General features: G+C 43.2%; 1 protein-coding gene across 1 annotated transcript; it reads right to left on the bottom strand.

Annotated features, from left to right (window-relative positions):
- Nucleotides 1–16,013: 16,013 nt before the first annotated feature.
- LRATD1 (LRAT domain containing 1) lies at nucleotides 16,014–17,950 on the bottom strand (the record flags this gene model as incomplete). The annotated part of the gene is made up of 2 exons (XM_082642980.1): nucleotides 17,899–17,950; nucleotides 16,014–16,931 (listed from the first exon to the last, which is right to left on the bottom strand). The coding sequence occupies exon 2, from the start codon at nucleotides 16,893–16,895 to the stop codon at nucleotides 16,014–16,016; it is 882 nt and encodes a 293-aa protein (XP_082499106.1). The 5' UTR covers nucleotides 16,896–16,931; nucleotides 17,899–17,950.
- Between the last annotated feature and the right edge of the window lie 4,649 nt (nucleotides 17,951–22,599).

Genomic DNA, 22,599 nt, shown 5'->3' with positions numbered 1-22,599 from the left:
TGAATACAGCTAAAATGGAGATGTTATTTAATAGCATCTAAATATTATTAGAGGAAAATACATACAGGTGGATAGTGATTTTATATGGGTGGTAGGACTATGGACAACTTTTTTCTTTCTTCCTGCATTTTTCAAATATAATTTAATGAATAATTATTACCTTCAAAAATGTAAGACAAATTATACCAAGAAAAGCAAGCATTGCTCCCAGTTTAAATGCAAATTTCCTAAGAAATATGACCAATTATGAGCTGTCAGTACTTTTCCTGAGCACAAAGAAACAGAACAAATTATGAGCCCCCAGGGCTGGGGGAAGCCAGTGGATGCTGGTTTCTTTAAAGTGAATAACAGAGGGTAAAACTGGATGCTTTGACGAAGCCACTGAGATAGAAAAGAAATGGAACACTATAGTGAAAACTAGAAAAACACTACTGTAGTTGGCAGAGAACTGGTTTACAACTCTTAAACTCACACTGAGGACATTCAAGGGGAGAGGATTTTTAGGGGCTGCACCAGCAAGTCATAAGTCGTTCCTCCCACCCTGCCCCCCCCAAAAGGAAGTGGGATGGAGCAATCCTGCCTGACCTCAAGGGCAAAGAAGTTAACTGCAAGCATGGTGCCCATTAGCAGCAGGGAACACAGATAAGAGTGAACCGGTTCTCTATGAAGGATGGGAAACCAATTCCTGGAAAGTTCTCTGACCACAGAAACACACCCACAGGTGGTCCTTATAGGGTTCCATGCAGCTTAGACATAATCATTGAATAAAAAATTGGGTGGAGGTATTTGTCCTTCCTTTAATAGAATAGTTACTATTTCCATTTAAAAAGCACCCCCATTCATCTTCCTCAGAGTACTTGTATTTGGATGAATTTCAGTAGCCCTCTGATTTTTATCAAAAAGGTTTTGAACATCTACTACATACTTGAAATTATGCTAAGGGGGATAAAAAAGAAGTAAGACAAGATCCATTCTCTCCAAAGATTTACTATCTGCGTGGAAACAAGGCAAACCTATTCAGGAGTTAGAAAACCTGTAATCTCAGTGGTTAAAAAAAAAAAATTCACTTGATATCTTAACTGAGATTCACCTGATTCAACTGATTGCTTTTTATATGCAAAACACTGTGGGTGGACAATTTTACATCCATTTTAAAATTTAACTTCATCCTAACCCTGTGAGTTAGAGCTCATGATGTCCTTTTCAAAGGCGAAGGAACAGGAGCCCAGGGCAGTGATTTGTCCAAGACCACACAGCCAGAAAGCAAGGAGTCAGATTTATAGCCATGCGGTTTTCAAAATCTAGTGTCCCTTCTATTATGCCATCCTTCTGCTAGATGGTTTACTTACTGAATTGTATCTGTTCTGGTGTCTTTTGATCTCTAGTGAGTTCATGGTTCATGAGGAAGAACTAATCCCATTCAGAAATGGAAATGCCATGGGTTGAATCATAAGATATTCTTTCATGAGACTGACCATATGGATAACCATCGATTCACTGCAGTGTCTTATGGTAGCGCTCTCCTAGCTAAGTTAAACAGGCCTCTTTACATGTATAAATATGTCCTTCAGCCAGATCTCTGCAGAGCCTGACTCATGCCTTACCCTGCTGCTAGGACCAGCCAGCCACTAAACAGCATTAATTTGTGTATTACAGGCTATTGACAGAAAGATTTCATTACAATCATGCAAACATTTTTTTAAATCCAGAATTTTAGACTTAGAAGGAATTAGAAACATGGCATATATTGATTTGTTAGTGATGGTGTTCTACCTATTTTTGAAAGAGATTTCCCCCAAACGTTATAAGCAGCATCATATTTATTGAACAGTCCTCTGAGGACTGCCTTGGACCCTGGTGATAGATACAGACTCCCTGAATATCATCCAGTGGGTGTGTCTCTTTTTCTCAAGTTCAGGATGAAAAACAAAAGAATCACAATATTGAAGCTTGATTCCATTTTGGCTTTTAGACATGCATTTGAGACTCCATTCCAGGAGACAGAATATCAAGTCTAGGTGATTAGTGTATGTGTTATATGGCTGGTCCAGGGTTTGAATAGGTTTGTCCTTTTGAATACCCTAATACGTACTTCTCTTAGATACGTTACTTTGAAAAATGAAGAGTTCATCTTTTAAAATTGTTTTTGTTGAAGTATAGTTGATTTACAATGTTGTGTTAGTTTCTGGTGTACAGCAAAGTGATTCAGTTATGTACATAGATGTAGTTTTTCATATTCTTTTCCATTATGGTTTATTACAAGATACTGAATATAGTTCTCTGTGCTACACAGTAGGACCTTGCTATCTAAGAGTTCATCTTTGTTCATCAACTGCCACCAGAGGTTTAGTCTAAATACTCCCACATGTTAACTGGAAATATTGTGTGTTTTCCCTATGAGAACATAGTGGAAGGAGACATTTGATTATTCCAGGAAAAGTTTGTGAGATACAAAAATGTAGTGGCTTTGGATCAGAACACCTAAATTAAAGCACCGGTTCTACTAAATACAAGATGTGTAACATTGAGTTGAGTGTTTGCTCCCACCAAGCCTCAGCGCCCCCATTTGTACACAGGAGATAGTAAAACCTGACTGACACAGGTTGGTTGTGAGGATGACAATGGACTATGTAATCTACACTTCTCTGAGCAAACGTCAGTAGTTACTCTTCTGGTGATGTCAACTTATTTGCCTCCTTAGATGCATTATTATAGACAAATCGAGTATTTAGGACCCTATTGTAGGTAAAGAAAGAGTTTGCAAAAGAAACAAAATCACCCTGGCTTTAAAAGGTTGGAGACTTAGATATTATGTTAGTATTTGTTACTTAAAATTACTCTGATGGAAGGATTCTTGCTCTAAGTAGCCCATATGAAATTCCAAATGTAGCCCTATTGGAAGAATAGAAGTACAATATCAGCAGTTCTCCTTGAGGGGTCTTGTCAATTTGACAGATTTGACAGGCAGACAAATTTAATTTATTAAAATATTCTGTATGGCATTTTTAAAAGACAAGGGGTTTTTATACTGTAAATGGACTGTTTTCACAGTCTTATTAAAATAAATGCATAAAGTCAGCTGTTTTTCTTTGGAAATCATTAGCATGAGATTCGACACTTAAAGAATTGCTGTCCAGTCACTGGTACTTGTATACTTGGACATTTTGGCTATTTCTCAATCTTTGTTTATAATCTGGGATGTCTCCCTTTAAAGCAAATGGGAATTGCACATAAGAAGGAACATTTTGCCTGTATTATACGTTCAATTTCATGGAGATATTTACTGAAATTATTAGAAGCATTTAGAAAGCGGATGCTTTTCACCAAAGGCCATTGGGAACACCTAAGTAAATTTAGGGTTTCTTTAGACAAGAGGCTTAGGTTTGTTTTTCTTCAAAGAAATTCTATTATTTGTATTGAAGGAATATTGTCAAAGTTAATAGATTTCCTGGTTTTTTTCCCAAAGGTCATTTTAAAATTAAACACAATATGTTATAAATTGAAATATTTATACAGAGGGTGAGCCAGCATCATTTCTTAGAGTTGTCGGTTTCCTCTTAGCAATAGTTTCATCTCAACTGTTAATTCTATCTTGGAAAAATGGCCTTAATCTTGGCACATGTTTGCACACTGCATCCGACCAGTGTCCTCATGGCTTCTGACATTTTGGCTATTTTTTCTCTATAGTCCACCTTGTCGCTCAGGACTGACCAGTGGCCCTGTCCTCCTGGCTGTGGCCTTGGCCTTTCTCCTTGAGTGAGAGCTCCATCTCTCAGGCGGCCTAAGATCATCACTGCTTTGGGCCCAGCCTCACTCCAAGAAGCCCCTCATTTGCACAGCTTCTCATTAGAGAATTTGTCCTAACCCTGTGAACTAAATCTTAGGCAACCAGTGCATCAATCAATCAAAGATCTTGCCTACAGAGATGTGCTGGGAGGTGAATTAACTGGTAAATTAAATGCTAATAACCTGTCAGTCTCAGTAGTTCCACAGCAAAAAGGCATTGCTTCAATATATTTAAATCTCAATTCTATAGAATTTGTAGGACCAGACACTCTAAAAATAGCATTTTACATAAAAATGACAAAAGGCAGTCTATTACATTTACATAACATGAAAAATTGGTCTATCTTCTCAACTATTAATAAAGACTAAACAAAATTGTGTAATTATCTTAAAAACATCATTCAGCTCTTCTATTCCAGTCAATGACTTTCATTTCCTGAAGTTGATGTCTGCTTCCAAATGCTTCTTCCTTTGACCTTCTATGGTATTTTTTTTAAAAATTATATCTTTGCAATGACCTATATTCCAGGTTGTAGTGGATTATGGCTAATCGTGTGCCTGCCTCCTTTACCAGATTGAGTTCTTGAAGTCTAGACCGTGCTTTGTATCCAAATGACCTAAAACAAGGCTTGCCTTTACTAGGGACCCAACAAATGTTTAGGGAGTTGATCTCCCATTAGAACATTAATTTAAAAATAGCACTTACTGTTCTTGTAGAAGAATAGTTGCCTTTGAATTAAGTTAACTGAATTCAATTAAGTCAGCCTTGGTTGAGCATCTAATATGACCAAGATATTAGCTACTAAGGAACCAGAGATCAAAATGCCAAGATCCCCGCCTCAAGATAAAAAACGATTTCAGAAGGTAATCTGGTTCCCATTAACTTAAATAAATTGTATTTGACCTAGGTTAGGGGCTGAAAATCAGAATATGAAATGGGTGGAATGAATGTTAAATGATGGGTAAAGAGCCACAGAAGCTCAATGAGAAAGGAATAATTTGGCCCGCTGTTGTCCAAGTAGTGGGTGTTTCAGGAGAAGGAGAGTCTTCATAGAACAGCTGATATATGAACTGGGTCCTGAAGGATGAGGAGGATTTTGATATAAGGTCAAGGAGGGGAGAAGGATGTTCCACACAAATGAAACAGCATGAACAGAGGCATGCAATGTCATGGCTTTTGGAGAGAGGCAAGTGGTTTAGCACAGTTAGTGAGAATGTATGGTGAAGAGTCAGAGGATGAAGCTTCAGAGGCTGGGGCATAGGTGGCAGGATGGAGGAGAGCTCAAAGGATGCCATGAAGTCTGGATTTTATCTGGTAAGCTATGGAAAGTCCTTGAAGTCTTTAAGGATATCACACAGGCAGAACATACCTGGGCCGTCAAGCACTTATTTTGTTGGTCTGTAGAGGGTGGAGTAACTGCCTCTGCTCCCATTGCCTTGTGTAGACCCTGTCTCATAAAATTATACACCAATAAAACAGATGCCCACGAGGGGCACTGATTTTTTAAATCAGAATGGTGAGGCTGCATAAAGAAAAATCTCACCTGCTGTCTCCTCTGGAAATTGCTCTCTGGGCAAAAGCAGTGTTTTACCATAACCCGTATTTACCTGTATTTCTAATCCCAAATTAGTAATCTTTCATTCTCAAGATGTGCTCCATTCTTAAGTTTTAACACTTCTTTTCTCAACAGGATATTATGGTTTAAAATCTCAAACTAGAATGTTTTTCTGAAGTACAGATAACCGTAACCATCACCAAAACCATATTAAACTATATTAAATGTCCAGAGGTGCTAAAGAGAATAATAATTCCCTGGAGAAGCACGGGATGCTCTTCCTAAGAGTTCCAGGGAAAATATAATATATAAAACCATATATATTTTATAAGACATTAATTGAGTTACATTTTTAGCGCTCAGCTGCATCTCATATCATTTCAAATTATTCTCGCTGTTCAACCAGCCTGGAGGTCCACACATCACCTATCAGAGGGGGCTGGTTTCCCTCTGCTCCCTCTGCTGGAATATCAGGCAAGGGGATCCTTTTCTTCCTTCCACACGTGCTATAGGCGCATTTGCTTAGTCTAAGACTGGGAGAGATTTTACTTCCCAAAAGGGAATGGGACTGGGGTTTTCAGTAGACATTTTCTGTACTGACTTAACATGGCTTTCGAGGACCCATTTACTGAAGTGGCCCACATGGGAAATGCCTTGTCTCATCTTCACGTCTTACAAGTCACCCCTCCGCTGCCTTCTAAATCTGCAACTCTCAAAGCTGTCTCACCTAGGCAGAAATTAAATTACCAAGAGGAAAAACATCTGTATTTCCATCATAATGAAACTCATAAAGTTCATTCATTAAGAAATGCTTGTACAGGTATAACCAGGGCAGAGAAAACTTTGCAACTACATAAGGCTAATCTTCCATCATTTGTAGGGTAATATAATGCAATGTAGACTCCTCAGAATTCCAGCTAATTTTCTAAATAGAAACGAATTTTCTACTGCATGGTTCTCAGGGCGAAGTACGTATAAGTTAATAGGTCTTTATAGCCCATTCAGAGTGAGCTGGTGGGCCGATACGCTCACATACTTATGGAGCCAACTCTTCTCCCTTCCCTACTTCCTCCGTGCATCCAACAGACTCTGACTGGACGCCTAACACAAGAGCTTGACTTTGCAGCTGCAAGAATAAGTAAATCCCAGGGCCTTTTCTAACAGAGCTCAGTGTAGGGAGAGACAGGTGTAAACAATATTTACAGTCGAGGCAAGTCTGGGGGAGCTGTAAGCAAATTCAGTGGGAACACACAGAAGGAAATTACTAAAACCGTGCTAGGGGTAGTTTAGAGATAGGCCAGGAAGGGTGGTTGAATAAGGGTTTTCCATTCAGGAATCAAGAACGGCCATTAGGTAAAGGGGAACAATGTAGAAAGTCATGAAAGAATGAATGAACACTCCATGTTCTGTAAAACCCTGTGAGTCGAGAGAAATGCAGCTGGTTGTACATAGGGGTCAGACCATGGAGCACCCTGACTGCTTCCCCCTAGGACCTTGGCCTTTATCTTGTGAGCAGTGGGCCTGTATTGAGAAAGAGCGCTATGGCTGCAGGTGTTTGGAGAGAGAAGCCAGGGGGAGAGAGACAGGTGAGGAGGCTATGAAATAGCCAGGTGTGAGGTGAGGACCCAGATTGGGATAAGTAGCAGGTGGGATTAAAAACAGTGGCGTAGACACTGTTTTAATAGTTTAATACACCATATTAACAAATTGAAGGAGAAAAACCATATGATCATCTCAATAGATGCAGAGAAAGCTTTCGACAAAATTCAACACCCATTTATGATAAAAACCCTGCAGAAATTAGGCATAGAGGGAACTTTCCTCAACATAATAAAGGCCATATATGACAAACCCACAGCCAACATCGTCCTCAATGGTGAAAAACTGAAACCATTTCCACTAAGATCAGGAACAAGACAAGGTTGCCCACTCTCACCACTCTTATTCAACATAGTTTTGGAAGTTTTAGCCACAGCAATCAGAGAAGAAAAGGAAATAAAAGGAATCCAAATCGGAAATGAAGAAGTAAAGCTGTCACTGTTTGCAGATGACATGATACTATACATAGAGAATCCTAAAGATGCTACCAGAAAACTACTAGAGTTAATCAATGAATTTGGTCAAGTTGCAGGATACAAAATTAATGCACAGAAATCTCTGGCATTCCTATATACTAATGATGAAAAATCTGAAAGTGAAATCAAGGAAACACTCCCATTTACCATTGCAACAAAAAGAATAAAATATCTAGGAATAAACCTACCTAAGGAGACAAAAGTCCTGTATGCAGAAAATTATAAGACACTGATGAAAGAAATTAAAGATGATACAAATAGATGGAGAGATATACCATGTTCTTGGATTGGAAGAATCAACATTGTGAAATGACTCTACTACCCAAAGCAATCTACAGATTCAATGCAATCCCTATCAAACTACCACTGGCATTTTTCACAGAACTAGAACAAAAAATTTCACAATTTGTATGGAAACACAAAAGACCCCGAATAGCCAAAGCAATCTTGAGAACGAAAAATGGAGCTGGAGGAATCAGGCTCCCTGACTTCAGACTATACTACAAAGCTACAGTAATCAAGACAGTATGGTACTGGCACAAAAACAGAAAGATAGATCAATGGAACAGGATAGAAAGCCCAGAGTTAAACCCATGGACATATGGTCACCTTATCTTTGATAAAGGAGGCAGGAATGTACAGTGGAGAAAGGACAGTCTCTTCATTAAGTGGTGCTGGGAAAACTGGATAGGGACATGTAAAAGTATGAGATTAGATCACTCCCTAACACCATACACAAAAATAAGCTCAAAATGGATTAAAGACCTAAATGTAAGGCCAGACACTATCAAACTCTTAGAGGAAAACATAGGCAGAACACTCTATGACATAAATCACAGCAAGATCCTTTTTGACCCACCTCCTAGAGAAATGGAAATAAAGACAAAAATAAACACATGGGACCTAATGAAACTTAAAAGCTTTTGCACAGCAAAGGAAACCATAAACAAGACCAAAAGACAACCCTCAGAATGGGAGAAAATATTTGCAAATGAAGCAACTGACAAAGGATTAATCTCCAAAATTTATAAACAGCTCATGCAGCTCAATAACAAAAAAACAAACAACCCAATCCAAAAATGGGCAGAAGACCTAAATAGACATTTCTCCACAGAAGATATACAGACTGCCAACAAACACATGAAAGGATGCTCAACATCTTTACTCATTAGAGAAATGCAAATCAAAACTACAATGAGATATCATCTCACACCAGTCAGAATGGCCATCATCAAAAAATCTAGACACAATAAATGCTGGAGAGGGTGTGGAAAAAAGGGAACACTCTTGCACTGCTGGTGGGAATGTGAATTGGTACAGCCGCTATGGAGAACGGTATGGAGGTTCCTTAAAAAACTACAAATAGAACTACCATATGACCCAGCAATCCCACTACTGGGCATATACCCCGAGAAAACCATAATTCAAAAAGAGACATGTACCAAAATGTTCATAGCAGCCCTATTTACAATAGCCCGGAGATGGAAACAACCTAAGTGTCCATCATTGGATGAATGCATAAAGAAGATGTGGCACATATATACAATGGAATATTACTCAGCCATAAAAAGAAACGAAACTGAGCTATTTGTAATGAGGTGGATAGACCTAGAGTCTGTCATACAGAGTGAAGTAAGTCAGAAAGAGAAAGACAAATACTGTATGCTAACACATATATATGGAATTTAAGAAAAAAAAAATGTCATGAAGAACATAGGGGTAAGACAGGAATAAAGACACAGACCTACTAGAGAATGGACTTGAGGATATGGGGAGGGGGAAGGGCAAGCTGTGACAAAGTGAAAGAGCGGCATGGACATATATACACTACCAAACGTAAGGTAGATAGCTAGTGGGAAGCAGCCGCATAGCACAGGGAGATCAGCTTGGTGCTTTGTGACCGCCTGGAGGGGTGGGATAGGGAGGGTGGGAGGGAGACGCAAAAGGGAGGGGATATGGAAACATATGTATATGTATAACTGATTAAATTTGTTATAAGGCAAAAAATTTAAAAAAAAAAAAAAAAAAAAAAAAAAAAAACAGTGGCGTAGAGTATTTTTGGTTGTACGGGAAAGTATTGATCATACCCGCCAAGATAAAGGGTGGCGTGTCCTATAAATATAATCAAAAAGGTATAAGAATAGAGACACAGGAAACACGCCCCCATCCCCACCTACACATACACACAGCCAACTCTCTCAATGACTAGGGAGCCTGTGAACTCTTCTTCTGAGGCTTTTCTTGGACTGTATGCTCGTTCCTGGACCTGAATCTGGCTTTGGCCATAAAGATACGTGAGCAACCTGATAAGACTTCCATGATGTGGGTAGCAGGTGTGTCCTTTGTTTGTCAGCTCTAAAAATGCAGAGGCCTCTGTCTTCTTAGAGATGGTGAGGTCTTCCCTGAGTAGGGCTGCCAGATAATATATTGGACAGGAAGTTTTGTTAGAATTTCAGATAAACACATCATTTTTAGTATAAGTAGGTCCCCAATAGTACATGGAACATACTTATACTGAAAAAGATTATTCCCTTTTTATCTGAAATTCAAAAGTAATCGAGTGGCCTGTATTTTTATTTGCAAAATGGGGCGGCCCTATCCTTGACCTCAGTTAGCCTCTTTCTGGCTCAGACCCTGGGCAAACACTTCTGCTGAGAAGCACTAAAGTGTGTGCTGTTAGAAGTTGGGAGATGCTTTACAAAATCGCTGCCAGATCTGCTCATTCCCCAGGAGAATCTGATACCTGAAAACAGTGGGCTTCGCACTGAGCAAAGAGCTGGCGTCTTGTGGGACTGCTGGAGGGAAAAGTGATTGAATTTTAGAAGAACTTCTTTGTTAAAGCAAATATCAGTATATTTCTAATAAAGAAGCCCTCAAGTTTACCATTGTGGCCTGAGTAGAACATTAATGTCTATTTCACAGATGGATGGTAAGAATTTCCTTAGGAAGCGTACGAGCAGTAAGACCTTATATGATCCTTCCTATTTTTTGGAACACTGAATGTATTATAGCTGAAATTAACTTCTGAAGCATTTATTTTATGCTTAAAATTTAAGTCATTGGCTCTATCCACACCTAATATTTTACAAGCCTCTCCCCTTTGAACCAAATTAAGCTCAGAACTCATGTTCACATTAAAAAATAATAATTGGATTATAAAAGCCAATGGGCATAGCAATTATTTGGAAATGTTAATATGAGTAATGTTTATTTAGAAAAATACCCATGACCAAATTCCATCAAATCTAATTTTCCCAGAGAGTTAAGGTAACAATCTAGTAGCTTTCCCCCTGCACATCTGAAGATTTTTAGCAAGAGCTTCAATAATAAGCTTCCTTCTGAAGGAATAATCTTGTGATTTCATGCGAGAAAAATCTCTCCTTGAGGTGAATGAGAGATGAAGTTGTGGAAGTTTTTGTCAGAATTATTATTTCGCTTTTCCCTTTCCAAGCAAATGATAAGAGAACATTTTCTCTTTGGATTCTTTGATAGTCATTTTTTTGTTTTTGTTTTTGTTTTCCCTAGAAGCAAACGGAACATGCAGAATACCCTTTAACTGAAATCAGCCTTAAGCTTCATAAATTATATTTCTGTGAGCCTTCCGAGGTGGGAAACCCCTCCAATGTCTGTGAAAGAAATTTAAGTTTCCCTTACAGACAAGCCAGGTGGTGGGATTTCTGGTTTTCCTAGTGATCAAGTATCACTGAAAACCATGTCAAGTAGAGAAATGCCACAGTCTTATATTTATTGAGCACCTACTATGCGCCAAGCCCACAGTATGGGGAACTGTTCATCTGGGTGCTGCGAATGAATGCAATAATCACAAAACTCACCCCCAGTAAAGGCAGAGGAGACTATTTTTCCTTTTCCCTAAGGTATTCAAATGCTTAAATCTCTTATATTCCAAGTTCAAATGAGGTAAACATACAACCTATGAATTATGAAATCAGAGATTTTATAAATGATGAAATGGTTGGAAAATAAGATCGTAGCTTTTCTGTCTTCAGTTCGAATGGAGAACACGTATCCCCTGTGGAAAAGCTTATTAGCTTATTTTATCATCTCATAACCTCTCCACTTCATCTTGTGTCTTCTTTTGCAATTACTTTCTAACCTTTACAGCTTTCCTTTGAATCTTTTGTCGATTTTAGAGAAACAAGGAACATAGTCCTCTAAAAGTGAGACTAAAACTAACTGCAACTCCCACATTTTCTTCTTTGTGTTTATGCTTCGTTTTAGGCAGAGCTGCCTTGGTGTCCCAGTTACTCATTAGCTATTTTGCACCCTAGAATGTTTCCTCCTGTTTTTGTAGATCTCAAGTCACTCTCCATTTTATTTTTAAATAGTTTGCATGTATGTGTGTATATATATCTCTGAATGAAATCACTATTAGCTATAGGTAGAAATGTATATATATGTGTACACATGTACATTTGCATATATGACCTGTGTAAATTATATGTATGTATGTATACATATACATGTATAAGGATTATAAATGTGTGTGTATATAAACACACATACACACACACATATATATTCTGCTAATAGCTAGTAATTGTCAGCAAAAATATCGAGTTGGATCTCAGACAACCATTTTCTAAACACAGTTCTTAATGTTTCCAGAAATCTGGAAGCCTGTGTTTTTCACTTGCAGACCCTTTATGCACGTGGCAAATCATCTCTGAAAGGCCCACCTAACCAGATTCTTTTCAGTTGTCTAAAAACGAGAAAGCAGAATGATTTAAAAATAGACATGTAGATAAAAGTAAATCAGGTAGCTCTGTTACGTTTGTACAGTTAGTATTAATTTCACTGAAATTTGACCCTGCTCCATTTATTAGATGCCAAAGACACTGAATTCTTAGGGGTGTTGAAAGCACACACACAACATAATCAATAAGGTAATGTTTGAAAACTGTTAGGATAAACGGATTACTCAGGTAATTCTTTTGGAAACACCAATAGCATGCTTTTCTGGAAAAAAAATATTATTCAAACAAAAGTGTTCACCACAGAAACATGACACAAAGAGGAAGATAAACATCAAAATTCTGAAAGTCTAGTAAAATCAGGTAACATCATTGAACTTACAGCTGCTTCTGTGTTTGATGTTCTAATCTGGCACAAGTGTTTTATAACTTTCAGTGACTTGATGGTACTGCTTCATTTAATAAAATACAGTTATGACAGGCATTTAAATTTTTAAATACTGAGGAACTTTATATCTATTTGGCTCATTAATATACTTTTAATTTTTTAAAAAAGAAATGCAATACATGTAACTTCTACAGAATTTTTTTTTTATATACAAAGATATACTTTGAGAATAACAGTGTTTCAGGACTGGTTTTGTTTAAAGTAAGCCTAACCTCCCTTCTCCCCATTCCACCTCCTTTTTTTTTTTTTTTTAATTACCAAATGTGTAGCAAAGCACTCCCTGAAGTAAAAATATTCATCTTTTTTTAGCAGTTTGCTTTTCAGAATCACCTTCTGAAAATGAGAAAGAATGGGGGTCTATGGATAGTTTTCTTCTACACCACATCACTGACGGGACCGACCACCACCTAGGCCACACTCAACATCATGAAAGTTACTATGAAGCTCTGTTCTCTTAAGGATAACGAAAACCCAGACTAAATCCCTGACTTCTATTAAAACGTCAGGAGGCTTTTGGCTTAGTTTCTATAACTCTGATAACATCCAGAGATATTATATCTGCTCATAATAAAAATCAAGTCTACTGGTACCATCTTCCAAGAGACCTTCCACCTTCTTGCTGTCATTCCCATTGAGAACGTCCTAAAAATAGACACGTTTTCCAGCATAAAACTATTAGACAATATCTTGACAATAGCCTCTTCATGCTGTACTACAATTAGAATTATTCTGCCACTGGCTATTATTAACATTGACCAACAGATAACAGATATTTCAGGAGTAACATAAGGAATATACAGACCTTTCAAGTTCCCTTTGTAACTAGTGTTTTCCTATTGTGAATTTATAGAAGTATCATCATCAACCCAATCCTTAATAGACCAATATAGTCATGAGTGCTACTTTGGCTGCCAAACTCTTATTTTTATTGCTAATCTAGTCTCAGCAAGTGTCAAGCTAAGCCTCTGTTATAGTGACCCTCTTAGTAAGAGCAAAATCTGATTATGTGCCATCAGAGGAAATAAATCTCAGGTGTGAGAGACCATTCACTTCTTTTGCTAAAGTCCCACCCTCTGAGTGACAGGTAGAAGACAAGATGTCAAGAAGGAGTCCTGTTCAAACGAATGCTTAGGATGGTATTTAATACAGTAGAGAGCCAACATACAGTAGGAGGACACGGTAAAGAATGTGGGCTGTGTAGATACAATAAAGAATTTCGGTTTAGGATCCGACATCTGTTATTTGAAAGGGGAATAAGTTAGGGAAAGAAATGATTTCCAGTTCTCCATACATGCAAATGTTAAGTTCGTTATTACAAAAGTTTTGCTGTTGTATGTGCTGAGAGGAAAGCATAGGCATTTAAACATTTTTTAAAAAATAAATCACTCAATAGGCTTAAGAAAAATACTCTAGTTCATAGTTCATTGAGCTGACCTTTTGAGTCAAGATCAGGGAATGAATCCAGGCTGAAAACCAAAAAACAAAACAGAGATGAATCATTTTACCATGAAAACAAACAAAAGAAAGGCATTTCCAGTCGCAGCTAACCTCGACTAGTTTTTATTGCATTATTTTTGAAATGCCAAGAACCTGGCTTTGGCCGTAACGTTTGCTGTCCAACTAAATCACAACTGTCAGTAGGCGACTGCTTGCAACGATTAGCTAAACACCGTTATTTGACAAATTCCCCTGGAAGGGACGGGACGTAGATGCTGGAGGTGTGTCTGACACACATTGAATCAAGTAACAGTTAATCAGGCTGGGGCTGCAGCACAGGAGAGAAGTTGGTAAGTCCTTACCCAAGGAAGGGGTTTCAAACAGCCTTAATTTTTTGAAAACCATACGATCGACCTGATCCTAGAAGTTCTTTCCGGTTTTCAGGAATGAATTGGGGGACTGGCTAAAGAGAAGGGGGGAAAAGCCACCAATTCTACATTCGTTTTTTAAAGAAGATCAGGGGGAGAGGAAGAAAAATAGAAATGCACATGTGGAATGGTAGTGGTATACAACATCGAGAAATTAACATCATGGAACCTGCTAGCAATTTCCACTGAAGCAGTAAACCCCTTAAATGACGGAGATTCAGCACACTATACACATGGATTAACAACTCCACCGTTACTAGGGCTGCCGTTAAAGCCAAAAAATTAACTACAATATTCAAAAACAGAATTCTCATAAGGTTTGAGAAAAATAGAGTGAAAAGGCAATGTTAGCTAAGCTCTTAGCTAAATCCACTCTTAATGGCCCCCAGTATTTAAACTATCATGGATTAAAGCCATGAAAATTAAAATTTCAATTTGAAATTTTATTAGCATGTTGCTAAAATGGTCAATAAAAAAACATCAACACGATAGGCTTTGTTGACATATTTGGACAACTGCTTTCTCGATTTTAAGACTTTATTTCCACTTCCCCACCTTCTGAGATGTCTGTGTTAGGAAAAGCCAAACTAAATACACTGGCTATGGTGCTGTAATAATGCTGGTTTCTGGAATGTTGCCATGTCTTTTCCCTCCGTCTCCTCCAAACCCTTTAAAACTGTGGTTATTTTGGAAACGCAGCCCAAGGAGGGAGCCATCTAGGGTTGAGAACAAGCGCCCTTTTCACAGATTGATTCAAGTTCGCGGACACCTGGTGAGCCTTCTCCTGGCCAGGGGGGCGGGGCCGGCTCTCATCAAATTCGCTGCGCCATTATCCTCCGGGGACCGGGAAGGCATCCCGTCTGCCAGCAAGGGAGACTCACAGGCAAATGCCGGTGGGGAGTGGCGTTCGCTTCCCTCGGTGGAAAGAATGGGAAGCAAAACAAACACTGTCTAGCTGAGCCCGGAGACTGGGATACAATGTCAGGAGACCAGGGACTGGAGAGCTGAAAAAGTCCCGGGCAGCCTCGGGATAACCCGGAGTCCCGAAGTGCTTGCTCCCTCGTGGAATTATTCACAAGTGCATGAGGGACAGGCTCGATTTCTTGGAAATCCTGCAGCCTGGGAGCACATCCATACTGGAGCTGAACTGTGCCCTGAAAGGATCAATTCTCACCTCCCACCGGTCTGTGTGTGCACGTTTGGGGCGGTAATGGTCCCTTTCTAGTAGGTCGGGTGTTAGTCACTAGACCAGTGTCTCTTGGGGGGAGGCCTTGTCCCTGCTCCCCTCGGCCCGTTCTCCTCTCCCCACTTACAACCCAAGGGGCAAGCGCACGCTGGGTCTCCCAACACCATCATCCCCACTGGGGGTCTCAGCCGGGCGGGCGCGGCCCCTTCAGTCCTGGGGACTACCTGCCACTTGCCAGAAAGATGCGAGGCTGCAGCCTGGGCGCTGGCCGCTGCGGGCGGCCAGTCAAGGGGGTCGGGGGGTGCTGAATCGCCAGCCTGGGAGCCCGCGTGCGGGGGAGGGAGCGGGGCGCGGGGAGGCTGGAGGGCGGGCGGCTCCCCCCAGGCTACTCCTTGTCGTCCACAAGGTCGGCGAGACCCTGGAGCACACGCAGGCGGCCGCTGGCGTCGATGCGGCGCTTCTCGCGGATGAGGTCTTCCAGGCTGTGAAACCTGGCCGTGTGCACCTTGTTCTCACCCAGGTACACCTTGAGATAGTACTGCTGCTGCGGGGTCTGCGTGCCGGCCGGCACCTCCCCTCCCGCCTTGAACTCCCGCTTGCCGAAGCGGCACCAAGCGGCGAAGCTCTCCGAGTTCGTCCAGCAGATCTCCTCGCTCTTGAGGCCCAGGTGGCCGCAGGCGTTCTGCACCACCAGCTCGGCCACCAGCGGGCGGTAGCGGTACCAGCTATTCACCACCCGGCCCACGTTGGCCGCGCCCGCCTCGTACAGGCTGTCCTGGCGGATCTCGCCTTGGTGCAGGTGGATGATCTGCCCGCCGCCCACGTAGACGGCCCAGTGCGGGGCGGGCGCGGGCGGCTCTGGCGTGGGCTGCAGGCACAGCAGCTCCAGCAGGTCGCCGGGCTCGCAGAGCGCGGGCAGCGCCGTGACCGCGTAGACGCTCAGGTCGGCGCCCTGAGGGCCGCCGCTCATTTTGGAAAAGATGCATTCCTGGCCCCGAAAGGCGGAGAACTGAGTTTCGTTGAGGACCAGCTGGTGCAGCAGGTGGTGGTGGCGGCGACGGCTCGGGCTCTCCGGGCAGGGGGCGCGTCCCGGGGAGGCCTTCACGCCGAACTTGTCGGGCTGGCCTCGTTCGTCCAGGTCCTCCTCCTCGTCCGAGAAGAAGTAGGCGACCCCGACCCGCAGCTCGTCCTTCTCGATCCCCGACGGGTCCCCGGTGGGCAGCTCGCTGTAGCTAAGGTGGGTGATGCGGTCCAGTTGGTTGCCCATCAATGACGCGGCGAGGCCGGGGCCAGAAGCGGGGATCTGCGGAAGCACAGAGGAGACGCAGAGACACGATCAGAGTCGCGCTGCCCCTCCCCAGGACGAGCCGTGCCCCCGGGACCTGGCCGCCCGCGCGCCTGTACTGGAGTCAACCGCCTCCCCGGGGCCAGGACCGGCACGGGAGCCAGCAGTCCGGCGGGCGAGAGCGGACGCCACCACGCAGCCTCGGACCTTGTACCGGAACCCGGCCCAACGCCCACAAGAGAAGAGGCGGGAGCGCGGGAGGGCGTGCGGGGTCCCAGTGGGAAGGACAGCGCGGGGTGTGGCAGCGTGGGAGTCGGGACACCCAGGAAGGGACGGAGGGGTGGGTTGGAGGAAAAGGAGGAGCGCCTCAGGCTCCAGAGCTTGGAGCGCGCTGCGCTCCCATTTCCAGCCGCCCCCCTCCCCAGCCCACCTCTCAGTTTTACCCTAGGTCCGTGCTTCTCCCCGACAGCGCCTCGCGCAGAGACCATCGGACACGTTCACGGGCACCCACTTGACACCAGCACAATTTTGCACACTTGGGAGTCCAGACACTGACAGCCTGGTACACCGGTGTGCTGATGTCACGTACAATGACAAACCTTCGCGACGACACACTCAGACCCCCACCTTCGTACACGATTCCAACCCCACGCTGGCACGCTCGCCGGTGCACGTACACCCACGCACCCGGGCACACTTGCCCACACAGGCAGGTGCACTCTGCCCCTTAGTTCTCTCGCCTTCTCCCCAGCAGAGCCAATCTGGCTGCACCAGGGCGAGGCTGCTCTGTCTAAAATAACCTAACAAAGAGGCAAGGCGAGGATGGGGGAAGCCAGTGCGGTGTGTGTGTGCCGGTGTGGGTGCGGGTTGTGTGGCGAGGCCCACTTTCAGCCAGAAGTCCCCTCTCCCTCCTACCCGGCACAGGGTCCAAACAATCGGACGAAGAAAACACGTTTCCAAGGCAAAGAAAGCTGCCTCTTCGTACCCGTGATTTCCCTGCTCCCGAAACCCCAAACTCCTTTAAAGTCTCCTGGTCCCCATGGGTGCTGCGGAGGTGGTGGTGACGAGCGTGTCCTGGGCGGCGCGTGGGGCTGCGGCTCGGCTCTGCCCCGCGCGGATCCGTGCGGTGCGGTCCCCGCCGCGATGCCCGTGCGCCTGCCGGTCCGCCTGCTCCACCTGGGCAGTCCCGACTCCGTTCTGGTTTCCTACAGCCCAGCCGACGACTCTAAGTAGCCAAAGCCGCTGGCTCCAGGGCCCGCCCCCGGACGCGCTCATTGGTTGGGGCGGATGCCCAGGGCTCGTCAATCTCCGCCGGAGGGGGAGGGGAGCAGGGGCGGGTCTCCAGCGCGTGCCCCGCCCCGCCCTGCCCCCGTACACCGGAGCGCGCGCCGCCCCCCGGGGCTAGGTGCGAGCGCCAGCCGGGAGCGCGCGAGGGGCGGGGCGCTTCCATCCAGCATCTTCGCCTACTGATCGTGACTGGGCGCGCCGTGCGCTCGCGTTCTCCGTTCTGGTAGAACAGACTCCAGCGACGAAGCTGAGTCTGAGGGTGGAGAAGAATCCCCAGTGAACCCCGAGCCTTTTGCGCGGCCCGGGGCGGGAACGACGTTGTCAGAGGCGGGCACCCGGGGCCCTGCTGAGGACCCCTGAGCCTGGGTTCCCGAGGGCCCCTGGGCTGGTCCTCGGCGCACAGACTTTTTCCTGCCCGGCACCGATCCCTTTGACATTGTGCCTGCGGTGTTCCGTTCATCTCCTTTGACCTGTGTGAAGCTGCTGACCCAGCCCTGGCGCCTGGGTTAAAAGGAGCGCGGTGTCAAACGCGTATGAAAAGTCGGAGCCTTGACCAATCCCCTCCCTGACTGGGCCTGAGTTTGGCCTCCAATGGTCTGTCTGTGAAGGGGGCGCATGACGAATGTCGACAGTGGGACATAATCTTCTTTTCCGACCCCCAGAACTGCCATTGCTAAGGGATTTTTGTTTGGTTTCGTGGGAGAAGGGTGTCCATCAGTAATTAATGATCGCATTCCTGGTTGGAAAGTTAATGAACGTGCTCTGGATATGGGATGCTGAAAGATGACTTTCACACATGTGAAATTTTAATTATTATTATTATTTTTTTTTGCGGTATGCGGGCCTCTCACTGTTGTGGCCTCTCCCGTTGCGGAGCACAGGCTCCGGACGCGCAGGCTCAGCAACCATGGCTCACGGGCCCAGCCCCTCCACGGCATGTGGGATCTTCCCGGACCGGGGCACGAACCCGTGTCCCCTGCATCGGCAGGCGGACTCTCAACCACTGCGCCACCAGGGAAGCCCCACATGTGAAATTTTAGATCAACAGTTTAAAAAGCTTATAACGTTAAGTCCTGAAGAGTTCTTAGACATCTAGTTCTACTTTCAAGGCTGGGCTCCAGCAGTTTCTCGGTGGAGCCTATTCTCTTTACCCAGGGAAAACTGGGTGCTTCCTCTTTGTGCCCCCTTGGCAGCTGGTACAAACTCTTAGTGCTGTCATCCCATTTTATTACACATCTCTGTTGACTTTCTTCCTCTTTACAAAGTGAATGCCTTGAGGATTGACTTGTGTTCTACATAATTTTGTATTCTGGACCTTTTTAACAGTACTGGTAGAGAATGGGTTCCGTCAGCAGTAAGGAAAATGAAAACAGTCAACAAGTATTGACCACTTTCAAGTTGCTAGGCATTACGTTTTGATGTTTAAGTAAATGACTTAATCTCCCTGCCTCCGTAGGGGATTCACTAACATCCCCATTGCAACAAATGAGAAACTGAGGCCCAAATACCAGGGCCAGCAATCTATCCAGGGTCTATGGGATTTCAGGACCAGTCTTTAACCTGGCTCTACTGTTGGTTGAATGAATAAAATCGTGTTGCATAAGGTAAGAAAACTGGTGTTCCATAGAAGTTAGCTGATCAGCCCCAGGTTACATGAGGACTGATACATATTATAAAAAAATTTTTTTGATAGATGATTCTGCTTAAATATTCTAAAATTGCAGAGTCTCCAGTTCATGCTTGCTTTCTGAAGGCCTCTGTATACCCCCACAGCCTCCAAATACAGTGATTTATCAGATTACATGGTTAATATGTATTGATGGAAAAAGTGGCCTTAAAATGACCATCTGTATATATTTGATGTGCATAAACCTTTTAAAAAATTTTGCCATTGCCCACGTGCAAGTTATGAGAATACCAGTTGCCATCCTTGGAACTGACCACAGCTTGTGATGACCTTTTTTATACTTGCTATAAGTAATAACTCATTTTGGCCCTGAAGTCCAGAGAATCGAACAAGTGGCTTCAGAGATCAAAAATGAGTTATTGGCCTGGTTATAAACTGGACTTCAGGGATCTCTGCGAGGAGTATCTGAAGAGTTCATTACTGGTGTCTGAGAGGAGCTCAGTGAAAGTAGCTCAGGGCTTGACACTGAATAATTTTTTTATCCTCTGTCCATCCCAAGATCAAATCCTGTGCACAAACATTTACAATATATTTGCATGGGATGCTGTGTTCCGTCCTACCTGTCCTATTCTGCCCTGCTCCAGACTACAGAGTAAGCAGGCTGCTCTTCTTTGCTTAACTTCCCTTCATTCAAAAGGATAATTAACATAAAATGTTGCCAGGGCTTTGAGATACAGTGCCAAAAGTTTGAAATATCAATATGCAATATTTTGAAGCTCCTTTCCATCCCCTCCCCCTGCCAGGATAAAAGGCTTACTGCTTTCGTAATCACCAGGGAAAATAAATGCCCTGAGAATCCCCCCACCCCCCACCCCGTGGTCCCCTTGAAGCAGAAGGCAGAGAACACATTAAGTCTCTGAGGCATGGGGAAGAAAGAACTAAAAGTAAACTAAGGAAAATGCATCTACTCTTTTTGACCTTTTTGCAATTAGAAGGATAACAAAGTAAGAAATAGGCCAATCAGATATCTATATTAGAAAACCCCATTTTTATTTTCATTACAAAATATTGTTTGCTAATCGTTTTGTCTGTTATTTCTTACCCCATCCTGCCTTCTTTCACACTGAGGAAATACAGTGTCACCAGAGGCAGAAGACAGTCATCAAAAGAACAGACTCAAGAAGCCAACTACTGTAGTTTGAATTCTACTTCAATATTTTGGCTCTGGATAACTTTGAGTAAGTTACTTAGCTTTTCCAGGAGTCAGTTTCTTCCTACGTAAGTCGTGGGTAAATAGTATCTATCTCATTGCGTTGTTGTGAGTTCATGCAGGCAAGTATGCTTGGCACATAGTAAGCTTTCAATCAATGCTACGTATTATTATTGTTGTTGTTGGAAGAGGGGAGAGAGGAGAGGGTCCCATGTCCTACTTGTTATGATGACTGTCCAGGTCTGTCTGTCCTTTGCCCCAGGCAAAAGTTAACCCTAGATGAAGTGTCCAAGGCTGTCCCTGGCCAGGGTGTGGCACTGCTTCTGTCTTAAGGTGGTGATTGCTCTATCCTGAGACTAATTTAAAGACTGCAACTCTGTATAGATTTCTGTGTATGAGCCCTGGGGCTGATTACATCCTGTATCCCATAGTATTTTGAATTGTTTTTAAGTGACTACTTCATGGTTTGAGGAATATATATGGACAATGGTAAGCAGAGGAGTGATTAAGGAGTCAATTATATGTGTGTTACCTTTTCTTTTGGTGCCATCTGGTGTATCATCCTCCTTATTTTCCTCTTGGTTCCTTCTTTAGCACTGTATGAAATACTTTCTCCCAGATTTCACTGACCAGGTCCTTGGCTCAAACTGTCATCCTTTAAAATTGACCCTCTAGGTAGGGGTTCAGAAGGAGTGTTCATCCTCTCCGTCTGCTTTATATCACTGCTTGCTAAAAATGTTTTTTCTGCTTTTAATTGTATGCTCATGTTTGTTTGTTTCTTTCTTTCACACCTCAAAAACCTACAGAAATTTCTGGAAGAAAACTTTCCTTTAGTGAGCAGAGAAGTTTATGTGACTCAGAAGATTGTAACCTCTCGGGAGATAAAAATGTCTGCTCCTCTTTGCATGTGTAAACTTAAGAGAGTTGTCATTTGTTATTGTGATGGCAACAAAATTAGAGATAGGGGTAAATAATCACATTCCCTTGAAGTTACATATTGTGTTGCCTGTATTCCCTCTAGGTTGTAAGATGAACGAGGTCAGGAATCATGTCTATTTTGCTCGTTTTATCTTTGTACTACAATGACTGGCATATGGTATGCACTCAACACATATTTGCTAAATCCGTACAGAACAAATGAATGAATGAATCTAGATTACTTTCAGTTATAATGTCTTTATGATTTTCTATTACCTACAGCTCTTTAGTGCAACAATTTTAAGCAAAATATATTTCAAACATACACAAGTATTGTTCAGTACAGCTGCCTATTTTATTGTATGCCCTATTTTAGCATTTAACCTTTTGGGAACTGTCCCTTTCCCTGTCCTTGACTGCCTTAGGCAGTCAGCATACTCATCCTGATATCTTCTAAAGAACACTCTGTACCCATCTGGGGCAGAGGCAGTGCAGTGGCTCCACCAACCCCATTTCCTTTCCTTCTGGGCACACAGCTGAATGACATGTCCCCCTGTAATGTGCCCTTAGGTAGGTACCATGTGATGGAGTCTGGCCAATGGGATGTCGGTAGAAGTTTAGTAAGCCACTGACAGCACTAGCTC

The sequence above is a fragment of the Mesoplodon mirus genome (assembly GCF_964341445.2).
Source record: "Mesoplodon mirus genome assembly, chromosome: 14".
NCBI classification, from domain to species: domain Eukaryota; kingdom Metazoa; phylum Chordata; class Mammalia; order Artiodactyla; family Ziphiidae; genus Mesoplodon; species Mesoplodon mirus.
The sequence above is the reverse complement of the archived record's forward strand: the minus strand, read 5'-3'. Positions and strand labels throughout refer to the sequence as shown.